This window comes from Gaeumannomyces tritici (assembly GCF_000145635.1).
Source record: "Gaeumannomyces tritici R3-111a-1 unplaced genomic scaffold supercont2.5, whole genome shotgun sequence".
In the NCBI taxonomy this organism is placed as follows: domain Eukaryota; kingdom Fungi; phylum Ascomycota; class Sordariomycetes; order Magnaporthales; family Magnaporthaceae; genus Gaeumannomyces; species Gaeumannomyces tritici.
In genome coordinates this window covers 3,461,778-3,474,144 of record NW_008804549.1, presented here as the reverse complement: position 1 = coordinate 3,474,144, position 12,367 = coordinate 3,461,778, and the positions used below count along the sequence as shown (strand labels likewise).

The window sequence follows — 12,367 nt, the reverse complement described above, 5'->3', positions numbered from 1 at the left end:
GAACCCCAAGACGGGATGAGCTAGAGCCGTCGTATATTTGCAATCCAAAGTCGCAATCGATGCGACCCACGACCTCTCCCCTCTCTCCACGTCGGCAAACGGCGTCCCCTGGTCTGCTGGATGCACAGCACTGATATCGCAGGCCCTGTGGGCCATATGACATGGTATCGATAGCCAGAAACGCCAGAGAATCCCCCAGGTTGATGCTCGCGGCAGGCACAGCAATCTCGTCACGGCCGTCCCACCGCAGGGGGTCGTCCCAAATGCAGGGATTTGCCGGCCGGCAGCGCTCTTGTTTTCTCTTCACATTTCTCTTCTGTGAACCTGCGGCAACGTGGCGCACAGAGGAACACCGTTTTCCCCTCCCCTTCATTGCGACAAGAGGCGGCCCGTGCGACGACAAAAATAAGAAAGGCTGCCATCGCAGGGAAGGGGGGTGTGGTCTTTCTCTCTCAGCTCCAAACCAGGGCCATCCATGGAAATCTGGTGGCCGTGTGTGGCCGTCATCTGACCCCCCGATTCGAAATCGCCCCGCGCCCCTTTCGCCGGTTGTTGCCGACTTTTATCGCCTAGCCATCCAAATTCGCAATTCGAGATCGTCCGGGGTTTCGTTAGCCTCTGATGGTGACAGAGAGAGAAAGAAAGAAAAAAAATGCAACAAAAGAGGCCCACGCATTCGCACCGTCAGCCCGTTCGTCCGTCCGTCGACTCCCTGACCATCATGGGTCCTCCCCTCTTCCCGAGCAGTCTCCGCTCGGCTGCCTGCTCTGTGCGTAAGTGTGTGCGCGCGCGCGCGTGTATGGGTACGTACTTGGGCCGCCGCCCGCGATGGCATCATAGCTGGTCTGTTCACCTTGCCGAGCCGCGGGCCTTGTGGACGAAGCAGCACCTCTACCGGGCTCGTGCCTCTGCAGCATCCGTGCAGCGAGGCTGTTTCCGCCCGGACGGGCAGGAACACCTGGGTACACCCACCACACTGATATCTCCTTCTTTTCTTCTTTTCCTTCTGTAGCGTCTCCTCGGGAGCGATCGGAGCGCAACTCAAGCCCCAAAAGGGCCCTTCGACAAACTGCGTCGCAAACTGCCCTGACCCATGAACAAAACCCACGTCTCTCCTCCGCTCTTTACCGAGCCCGTGGCAAGGCCAGCCAGCCCCCTTTTTTGCCCCCTTCATCAACCTCCCCGCCTGCCCTTCTCACCTTTCCCAGGAACCCCCCTTGGCATCTCGAGGCGTGTTTCTTCACCGCTACTACTGCCCGCCCACTTTCCCACCTTGCCACTCTCAGCCCTCGGCAACGTTGGCTGCCGGCCTCGAGCTATAGGTGTCCAGGATCACAAACACTACTGCGGTGGAGCAAGATACATTTTCTTCCTTAGAAAACCAAGCCAAACTGATGTACCACCAAGATCCACTGCACTAGTGTTTGTGATCCTGGACACCTGTAGGCATATACCAGGCCCAGGGTTCCAGGCGAGCGCGGTGGCAGTCTCAGTGATATTGCTGCTGCTCCTCATTGTTTCTTTTTCTCTCTCTCCCTCCACCCCACTGATCGCTTAGGGATCCATTTTTTTTTTGTGGGCGCGGGGTGGGTGGTTCTTGAGGTAGCTTGTCTTGGAAAAGGCCGACCGTCACCGGCGAGCCAAGAGAGATGCGATGCGGCTTGTGTTTCTGGTCTCTCTCTGCTGCCTTGCAGTGTCTTGTTCGCCGCATGCTCCGGCAGACCGGGAATACACACGGTCGAGGGGGTGGCCCAATGCCGTGCCGTGTGCTGTGCGTGTGGTTGCACCATCGTGGTGCATGATGCAGGCACCGCCATGAGGCTATTTGCGAGACCCCCACCTCCATCTTCGTCGGTTGCCTGCCGCCGACTGGCGCGCTGTTTTTTTTTCTCCCTCCCTTATCGGGGCTCCGTCGCGGCGCGATGACTTGCAGCAAGCGTTCGGCCGTTCTGCTCCAGAGGGGATGCCACTCTGCTCCACCCCTCGCGTGTGCTCTGCTGTGTCTTCTTCCGGCCTCTTTTTTCTCTCTCTCTTTTTTTCTATGACCTGTATATTTAACCCCTCTTTGCTTGCCTGACTCTTGCATGCAGCGAGGCTCCGCAACAGAAGCACCATCAATCAAGGCCAAGGGGCGGCGAGCCCGCAAGGTCGGCCGCGTGTTCCGAAAAGGAGAGAGGGTGTCAACGTCAATGTTCAGCTCGGCCGAAAACGGAACCAATAGACCGGTGCTAGCTCCGCTGTTGGCAGCCAAGGCCTGTCCAGCCTGCCATCGTGAAACACTGATGGTTGGGAGGCTTTTCTTTACTTTTTTGACTGTTTTCTGTTTTCTGTTCCTCGCACGTCAACAAGCCTCAACCGCCTTGCTGCCCGATCTGACATGCATTGCACCCTCCAAGATGCCTGCCTGCTGTTTGCTTGTCCAATCCAACAGGAGGAAGCAGACAACCCCAACGTCTCAGCCCCAACATGCCAACGCATCGTCACAGACATGGACCGGCCGACCAACCATGCGGCCGAGACGCCGTTTCTGCTGCTCGGGCGAAACGTGTGCCCCGTGCTTTTTTCTTTCTTTTTTTTCCCACGCGTGCGGCGCGGGCAGACCCTCCTCTTTGAAGCACACGAACCGACGAACTCCAATTGGGGGGACTCGCCCGTCCGTCGAGGTGGACAGCGGGCTGCGGGCGGGGCCGTGATGTTTTTGCGGCCGTAATCTCCCAAGGCATCCACTCACCGTGGCCACGAGACGCACACACCACACTTTCTTTTCCCCCTCGAATCTACACAGTACACCTCCATGGATTGCCCTTGGATCTGGCTGGCCAATGGCGCTGCGAGCGCAACATGTGGGTGTCCGCTTCACTCCTCTTCCTCCTCCTTGTCCACACACACTCTCTCCCACACCACATCCCTCCTCCCTGCCGACACTCTCGGGTCCGAGACGGCCGATTTGACATCTGTCGCCTCCCGTGCCCTGCACCGTGACGCCTTCTGTCTGACTCGCCCCAGGGATGGCCGGTCCAACGACCTTGACCGCTGTCGACGGACCTCTATCGGGCCAGGGCAAAATGGAGGGAATCTAATCTACTCGCGACTCTCTGGACTCTGCAACAGCGGTTCGTCGGGCTATTTTCTGGCCAGTCACGCACTTCTGCAGCCGCGGAAACCCATCCCGAGCAGCTTCATCGTTCCGGGCGGGTGCCGGCAAATCCAACATGCCGCCATGGATACTCATCACTTACTTTCCCTTTCTGAAACCCGCCACACCGCAGCCTTGCCAATCTATTCACCGTGATGATGATGATGACTGCCGTTCGTCACCCCACCCCCGCGCTTCCGCCAAGTAGCGCAGTGCGGCGCACGCGAGCTTGGCTCGGCTTTTGCCCGGCTCAGGCGAGACGGGGAAAGCAGCGAGAGAGGAAAGAGGAAGGAAGGAAAAAAGCAAAGAACGGGGGTGTGTTTCGTTCGTCAGCGTTGCCTTGATCCTTAGGCTCTCGCTCTGTACCGACGTCTCTTGGCTCGTTTTTTTTATTACATTCCACACGTTTGTGGATGATGAGGGGCCCACCCGCCGTTCTTCCTCATCTCAGGCCAGGGTGTGTGTGTGTGTGTGTGTGTGTGTGTGTGTGTGTGTGTGCGTGTGGGATGGATGGATGTGCACGGTCCCTTGATACGAATTTCTGGTGGTTCGTTTTCTTTGCGCGGTTTCTTGCGACATGGCAGTTAAACAAGAGTGACATGGGCCATGATCCCCCAACACGAGGTGGACGTGAGGGAAACAAAAATAAGAAACGGAAAACGAAGCAGGAAGGAAGCTGGCCGACGTTGATACGGGTCGACGAAACCCGACGGCAACCACACCGTCGTATCCCATCTCTGCTGTCCTGTCGATGCCGCAAAACAACGCCCACATCCGGCAAGGGCACCCACCCTCGCCTCCCACTCGTCATATAATCACGCGGGTTATAGCTCCCTCCCTGGCTGGGCGCCCCCGGAGAAATTACCGTTGGCGGCCGGCCTTCTCCCTCCTTGGCCTGTGGTCCTTTGTGCCGCCGGACCCGGGCTGGTGGGAAAGGGAGGTGACGCCCCCACGGTTACGGTACTAGGTAGGTAAGTAGGTGGCTCATATATATGCTATGTCGCGTGTAGATACTTGCCTACCTACTCATACTAGGCGCAAAAGCCTCTTTAGCATAACGCGCGATGCGACGCCCGCGCCGTCATGTGGCCTCGTGGTTGCAGCCGCTCACGCTCTGCAGGGCAGGCTCATAAACCCTACCGTGGTTGCGAATGGGTGTGCGCCCAGGAATTGCCAGAACGCACGCCCATCCTTGTCGTCGTCGCCGTCGCCGTCGCCGTCGTCGTCGTGGGTGGTCCGTGTTCAAAAGTCCGGCTCGTCGGGGTGGAGAGAGAGAGAGAAAGTGCTCGCATACGTGGCCTGGCCGATGTGCTCATCCGGTCCTGGCTGGTGTGATGGGCAGGGAAGGGAGCAAGGCGATTGGGGGGGAACATGCATGGCAATTTGGCAGTATGGCTTCGTTTTCCTGGTACCGAGCACCTACCCGGATCCTCCTCCAGGTCCAAGAGATTGCAACCCCCCGAAATCCCACCCGGTCCTGTCAAAGCCCGTCACGCTGCCAGTCAACCTGTCAGTCCTTGGGCACGTTGTTGTCCACAAGTGGCAGGCAGGTCGAGGGCTTTTGCGTCGAATCTGTGCGCCGCCTCCCTTCCAACCATAGTTTCGAGGGCTTGGCGTCCACTGGAAATGGAGACAAATCGGTACTTGTATCCGACATGGCCCGTGGACGCCCTGTCCTTTACTGGATTCTCGAGAGAGCGGGAGAAAAAAGTGACGTGTTCCTTTTTGTTTTGTTCTGGAAATCAAACACCACTCTGCTGCGACATTGACAGCACAGACACGACTATCACCATCTCGCCGCCAAGCAAAGGAAATGAGTAAGATGGGGCAGAAACAAAGAGTCAGGTAGCTCTTGAGCCTCTCTCCGTCTCTTGCTCTCCCCGGGGACCCCTCTCTCCCAAGCTCCCTCCCCCGGGCGGCGGGGGGGCGTCCTTTTGTAATATATCGTTCGGTATAGAGTGCGCAAGAGGAAGTCCTGCCCCGTCTCCACGACCACGTCACACGACCTCTGCCATGGCACGGCGGCGTTGTGTTGCGTGTCGCGTGGCGCTGGCGGCCCTTCCTCTCTCCCACCACCCCACGGCGAGCACTACCGATCTCGCCCCGGACCCCCGATCGGCGGGCAGGCAAGCCCGGATGGGATATTGGTTCCCGGCAGGCAGTTCATCGGCTTGCCATTTTCTGAGCAGCCCCGTCTGTTGCCTCCTTCCCCTTCGGTGTGGGCGCGGCCATGATGGCGAACCGGTACTCTGCGATTTCGCCGCCACACCACAATCTCCTGTCCCGGACTTTTGCGAATGGTGGCAACGAACCACGTCCTCTGCTTCCGGGTCATGAGGCGCACGAGGACCGGGCGTTTGGTTGACGTCGCCAGGCGATAACGGACAAAGCCAAAGGCGGAAAGACGGCCATTGCCATACATTTCATTGCTTGACTCGGCTCTAATATAGGGAGGGGACGCCTTGACTATGGAAGGCGGGACACGCAGCGGGCCCCCTTCTTGACCTAGCATTCAACGAGGTCTGCGAGCGGGGAGAATGCACAGAAAGGGTTAAGCTGCCTTCAAAAATGGAGACGCACTATATCTGCCAAAGATGGTGCTGGGTACCTGGTGCGCATGTACGTAGTAAAGCATTGAAACAGCCGTGTATGGGATATCACCTCTCTAACGATAAAGCCAGCAACCAACAACACAAGTGGAAAGGCCCACACACCACTACCAGTGTAGTCCTCCCGTGATTCCACATTAATGCCTCACGCGCGTCCGCGGCAAGTGTCCCTCCCAAGGGACGGGGTGAGGTCTCGACAGGGCCTTGGTCTAAGACACAGAGACTTGGGCGACGTCCGCAAGCTATCCCACTAGGATGCCGCAGGCGCGGCCTTCCCCTCCTGCTACTGCTCCCGTCCCGCCCCGTTCTGCGCCTCGGCGGGCGCGAGCGTCCTGGCGTGGGCAGGGTGCGACATGTCGTAGCGCAGCGACGGGATCGAGAGCCCGTACGGCTGCGTCCGGCCCTCACTGTCCGAGTTGTCCATCTCGACCCGGATCATGACGTCCAGGCTGCCGTCGCCCGCCGTCCCGTGGCCCTTGCCGGCCGCCCGGTGGCCGGTGCCGCAGCCGAGCTCGCCCTGGCTGATGGGGTAGTGCCCGTCCTTGCCCGGGACCTGCGAGCGCGTCGAGGAGGCGGCTGATGTCGTGGCGCTGGCTCCCGCGCTGGAGCCCGGCGGCGGGGCGAGGTGCGTGTTGCTGTTGTTGCCGTTGTTGCTGCCACCGGCCCCGTTGGCGCCGTTCGAGGTGCCGGGCGGCACCAGGTGCGTTCCTGCGCCGTTGCCGACGTGGGTGGCGGGAGTGGCGCCGCCGCCGCCGCCGCCACCGCCGAGGTTGGGCGAGTTCTCGGTGATGACGGCAAAGTTGCGGCTCGGCATGGTGACGTGGTTGAACCCGGCCGTCTTGGACGACTCGCCCGGGTCCTTATCGAACAGCTTGAGGAGGGTCTCGTCCGTGTCGTGGTTGAGATGGTGGATCTTGTTGCGGCGGGCCAGCAGGTTGGCGATGGCGCCCGGGGGCGGCTTGTTCACGATGGCCGACGAGATGACGTTGGTGATGTAGCGGTGGTCGTGCTCGACGGGGACGGCGAGCTTGGGGTTCGAGTAGAAGCGCCCAAAGGCGGCCAGGTGCACGTCGCCGCCCAGGATGGTGATGCGCACCGAGTGCTCGGCGCTGACGCGCTGCAGACGCTCGATCAGCTGGCTGCGCTCCTTCTTGTGGGTCCGGGCCGTATAGTGATCGTCCAGGTCGTCGAGCAGGTCGACGCTGCCGTCAAAGTGGTTGAAGATGCCGCCGCCCAGGCCAAAGCGACGGTTCAGGAACTTGATGGGCCCGATGATGGGGGACGTGAAGACGTTCTCAAGCCACGTCAGACGCGGATAGGCAATGGGTACGCCCAGGAGCAGGATCAGGTGCGTGATGGGAGTGCCCTCGCGCCTCGCCGCCCCCAGTTCTTCTCGCAGCCGGTCAAAGATCAGGTCGTACGTCTCTGGGTAGTTGATTTGATGCCGTGTCCTTTCGGTTCTGGCATCGATGCCAACGAAGGCCATCCTGGCGCCCAGGCGGCAATACATGTTGTGGGAATGCTCGGCAACATATGGCTGGCGTATCGTGTTAGTCCCTTGGGTGCATCATTGGGCCTCCTGACTTGGCTGCATGGACGGGGCAAAACTTACCCCGGGGTGGCTTCCATTGATGTACTGTGATTCGGTCATGCGGGGGGCCACAAAAGTGTTCATAAGCTGGTTGACATCGTTGGCCTCGGTCGTCGCGTCGTTGCCCATGTTGCTTGCTGGGTCTGCAGTGATTGGGGCATCTAGTATGTGGACATGGTCACGTTAGCGCTATCCAATACTTGGGTCCCGAAGCGCCCGTTGACTTACCCGAGGTGTATGTCGAGGCCGGTGGCGGCAAGTGGTGCTGGAAGAGCAGGTAGTACTTGTGCGCAGTGCCCCCAATGCCCCTAAACACATCACACTTCATAAAGTCGTTCGTGTACGACCCAAACCCGTCAATGATCTGCGCGCACAGGTCAGAGCAGGTCAGCATCAGTCTCTCATATCTTGGCCGCAGGGTGGGGTGTCGGCTCACGTCGTGGTCGTCCCATATGTTTAGCTGTGGGATTTGGCCGTTGGCGTTTGCAAAGGGGAATATCGAAAACCTGAAGCATTGCCATGGGGGTTAGTATATTGGGGGGCGCCGGTACGCAGGCCACCTGGGTTGCCGCTCCCAGGCGAGGGATTGTGAAGCGCAAGCCTCACCATCTAATGTAATTCTTCAGGTAGTAGTCGTCACACTCCTGCCTTAGACTTTCCGGGTACGGATGGTCCCGGCGCTTCTTGGGGTTCCCGATGTCGGTCCACTTGCGCAGCGGACCGCCGACGCGGATGCCGTCGTTGTAGATCTGGTCGCCGCCGCCGATCATGACGTGGAAGGGCCGGTCCTCGTGGACGCGCAGGACGTCCTTCCAGAGCGCCGGCCCGCTCCAGGCCTCCTCGTCGGTCCCGACGCTGAAGCCGTTGCACGAGTGGAACATGATGCGCATCGACTCGGCCGCCGCGGGCACGTGGAAGATGCTGCGCTGCGGCTTGGTCCGGCTGTGGAAGCGCAAGCCGGGGAAGGTGTACTCCCACCGCGCCTCGAACTCCTCGACCGGGACGTCCAGGTCGAAGCGCCAGAAGGTGTTGCGCGGGTCCGAGTAGAGGCAGTAGCCCTGGACGCGCTCGCCGCCCTTGGCCACCGCCGCCTGGGCCTCTGGGTCCGCCACGGGGCCGTCGGACGGGAAGCCGGTGCCCTTGGCCTTGTCCTTGCTGTCCTTGTCAGCCCCCTCGGGAGGGATGTTGACCTCGACCACCTCGTCCCCGGCCTCGTTGCGGGGGACCCTTTCGAGCCCGACCGCGGCCGAGGGCTGGGCGGCCGCCTCGTGGGTGGCGGCAGCGCCATGGGGCGCGGCATGGCGCGGGCCGAGAGGACGCAGCACGAGGGTCGGGGCCTCGGGCAGGGTGGCGCCGCCGCCGCGGGTGACGACGAGGACGCTGCCGAGCCAGCGGCCGCGCTCCATGCGGCGGTAGTTGAGGAGCGGCCCGCAGGCGACGTCCTTGCCGTCGCCGGCGGGCTCCGGGGCGGCAGCGTAGATGTCCGGGTGGTCGGCATTCCCCGTCGCCTCGCGGGCCTCGGCGGCGCCGATGACGACGGGGGTGAACTTGGGGCGGCCGCTGGCGCTGGTGCCGGGGGGCTTGCCAGGGTCGTCGGCCGTGTCGGAAGGGCTTATGCGGTCCTTGTTGAGGAAGTCGGCGAGGTCGCTGACACGGCCGCGGGCCTCGGGGTCGCGGGGCTGGGGGTGCTGGGACGACCCGGCGGCATGGCGGGCAAACTTGGATGACTCCTGGTGGTGCCAGCGGCTCTTGGAGGCGTATGGATTGGAGGCGTAGGGGTTGGGCGCCTCGGCGACCTCGTCGTCCTCGAGATGGGAGAGGTCGCTGCTCGGCTGCGGGGCCGCCATTATCTTGCTGTCCGCGCGCCCGTCTCTTGGGATTTCCAGCTAGCGGTAGTGCAGCAAAAGCGCGTCGGGATTACAGCGACGTAGCTCTATGGGTTGGGCTGCGCTTCGCCACACACCAGCGGCTCGACAGAAAAGACAGCAGCAGCAAGACAGGATCGGATCACAACAAGCAGAGGGGGAGATAACGAGAAAGACAGACGAGGAGGGCGACACAGAACCAAGCACCTTGGGCTGGCTCCCCGGTCTCTTGCCTTGATTTTACGGGCGACAGACGGGAGGGATTCGCGCGTGGGGACGTGACCAGGGTGGGCGAGTGTGTCTCACCAAGGACAGTGGCATTGAGCGCTAGAGGTACCTCTAGCTTTCAGTGGCCTCGGCCTCTGTGTGCTGTCGCAGCCGCCTCTCAAGCTGTTGGTCGCAGACGTTGCAGCTAGTGCCCGATGTGACACGCATCACGAGATTGGATCTTGGTTCCCGTCATCCATGTGCGTCTATTCCATTTATATTTTCTTGGGGATGCCGTGAGGGCCCGCGAACTGTACTGTTGTACCTATGTAGCACCCTTGTGCAAATGAATCCACACAAGGCGGAACCTCGTTGATCGGATCTTGCGTGCTTGCCAAAAACAAAGACAACGGAGACAGGAGACAGATACAGGAGCCAGGGGGACTGCAGGGGCTAGGAAGCTGCAGCGATCCGTTCAAATACCATGCGCAGATCAGCCCACGTCGGAAAACAAGACGACGGGCACTTGATTTAGCTTCGGTTGGAGGGGAAATGGCAATTGGCTCCCTCCGGCGGAACAAAACAAGCAGATTCGGCAGGCTTTCAATCTCGCGAAAAACGGGAGCTGGCCGCGTGGTGACGTAGCTCCAGAAGCGGGAACTCAATTGGGATTCGCGCCATCGTCCAATCCGCGCCGGGGCCACCCTTGTCCTTGAGCTGCGGGGATTCCCACATGATTCGCGTCGAGGCGGGCACGCCACCTAATTTTTGTGGTGGGCGGGCGGGATTGGAGTGGAGTGGAGCGCGTGGCTCAATAGCAGAGTCTGCATTGCTGTTGCTCACTTGACCAACTCTACCGTATAGTATAGTTGCATGTGCGCACGGGTTCGATCCGCATGCGTCGGTAGGTGCCTTTGCAATGCGTGCTCCGCACCAAGACGACTAGTATTGTACATGCCGCAGCTCCTATGCATCTTACATGGATCGATTCCCTACATTGCCTGTCACTCGCTTCGCACTCAGGAAGACCCAGCCGCGGACTTTGCCGTCTCGTCCAAGGCCGGGAGCTCGGCCAGCTCCTTCTTGCCGCCCCCGACGCTGCCCCGGTCCCTGGCTAGCCCAGAGAAGTAGAAGCCGTAGAGGACGCCGCCGAGCAGCCCCGCCAGGTGCGACCACACGTCGAGCATGACGTTGCGGCGGAACTGCATCAGCACGTTTGCCGTCAGGAGCGCCAGGAACCCGAGCCCCTGCGCGCCGTCGTACGGGTCCGGCGGCAGCCCAAACACCTTGAAGCCCTCGAAGCGGTGGATGGTGAAGTAGGCCGCCATGATGCCGTACACGGCGCCCGAGGCCCCCATAGTGGACGCCGCCAGGTTTGACCGCAGCACCAGCGCCGTCAGCGAGCCCGCGAACCCGAGGAGCCCGCACCCGACGTAGACGGCTAGGAACGGCCCGCGGCCTACGTCGTCGTGCAGCCGCGTCCCGAACGGCCAGAGGAAGAGCATGTTGAGCAGCAGGTGCTTCAGGCTCTGGTGCGACGCTGTCACCAGCAGTGCCGCGTGCGGCTTGGGCGTCGCCGACGTCAGGATGAAGTGCCGGTTCATGAAGCGCCAGAGCATGGGCACCCTCCACGCCCCGTACACGACCAGGTTGAGCAGCACCAGCGCCCCGACCGTCGCCGCCGCGGGCGGCACGTCGGGCAGCAGCCTCTGGTCGCGCCGCGGCGCTTGGTAGAGGTCCGCCGCCGCCAGCCCGCCCGCCACGACCGCCACGGCCGTCAGGAGCGTGGGTGCCAGCCTGCGCGCCTTGCTCATCTCGGGCGGCGCCGCGAGGTCCGACGTCGCGCGCTCCGTGTACTCGAGCATCCGCGGGCTCAGCTGCCTGGGCGCCGGCTCGTCCGCCTTGGCCAGCCCTCCCGGGTTGAGGCGCGCCTCCTCCTCCTCCTTGAGCCGTTTCGCCTCCTCTCGCTGCTTCAGCTCCTCGCGCCACTTGGCCTCGTTCCGCTTGCGGATCCGGTCCATAACGCCTTCGCCGTAAACGTCTCCGTCCGGCTGCGATTTGAAGAGCCGCTGCTGCCACCTGCTCCCCCCTGCATTGGGGTGTGCACGCGCCTGCTGCTGCGAGCTGCCTGCCCCTTGCGCCGCCTTCGCGACATCCTCCTCTTCGATTGCGAGCAATTCGTCCTCGGCACGCAGGCCGGCGTTGATCACCTCATCCACAGGCACGGTGTGACGTAGGTACGCGAGCGCCTTGTCGATCTCGACCTTGGAGAAAACAGCCGTGTTCGGAGCCAGCATGGGATCTTCGAGCGAGCCGGCGACGCGGCGTCCGTGCAGGATTCGAAGGAGTATGTTCCCCTGGCGAGTAGAGATCCCCACGCCAAAGATACCAATAATCTCACCCTGTGACAGCTCACCATTCCTTGTGAACGGGAGGCCCTTTTCGTCGGTGTAGTCTTGCGGCAGATCCATGTAGCGTGTAATAACCCCCCTGGACCTAGATAGGTGTCGGCGTTGTTGGACCGTCATCGTGCCGGCGGGGCGCATCGGTATCACAGGCCGCCATTGTGTCGCTGTCGTGATCGAGGATGGTGGTTTCCTTGGGGATGGGTGGTTACTGTTGGCCAGCCGGCCGGCCTGGGCCCGGTAGGTCGAGTAGCATCGCCCGGCTGCGAGCGCTATGCACGGCTCCAAGGGCGTCCTTTGGAGCGAGCTCCATGCGGCGGCCCGCACACCACGGCTCAGCAGCCCGGGGCGCAGCCCTCCGAGGCTGGGCACGCAAAAGTTGCTCATTGGGGTTGCAACCGACGCTACAACTGCGTCGCTATCTCGGTCGGCTCGCGTCCATGGATGGTCAAAACACGCCCCCCGCGGTAGGGTTGGATGAGGTGGTGGTTTGAATGGGAGGAAGCAAGAGAAGATCCGGCAGTCTGGCATTGAGAAAAATATCAAGATGTCGG

The 12,367-nt window shown here is 61.5% G+C and overlaps 2 protein-coding genes across 2 annotated transcripts; both read right to left on the bottom strand.

Moving 5' to 3' along the window:
* Nucleotides 1-6,028: 6,028 nt before the first annotated feature.
* Nucleotides 6,029-9,183, bottom strand: GGTG_10125 (hypothetical protein; the record flags this gene model as incomplete). The annotated part of the gene is made up of 5 exons (XM_009227989.1): nucleotides 6,029-7,282; nucleotides 7,358-7,497; nucleotides 7,565-7,700; nucleotides 7,773-7,842; nucleotides 7,943-9,183. The coding sequence occupies 5 exons, from the start codon at nucleotides 9,181-9,183 to the stop codon at nucleotides 6,029-6,031; spliced, it is 2,841 nt and encodes a 946-aa protein (XP_009226253.1).
* A 434-nt stretch (nucleotides 9,184-9,617) lies between these two features.
* Nucleotides 9,618-12,325, bottom strand: GGTG_10124 (rhomboid protein 1). The gene has a single exon (XM_009227988.1). The coding sequence runs from the start codon at nucleotides 12,198-12,200 to the stop codon at nucleotides 10,428-10,430; it is 1,773 nt and encodes a 590-aa protein (XP_009226252.1). The 5' UTR covers nucleotides 12,201-12,325; the 3' UTR covers nucleotides 9,618-10,427.
* Between the last annotated feature and the right edge of the window lie 42 nt (nucleotides 12,326-12,367).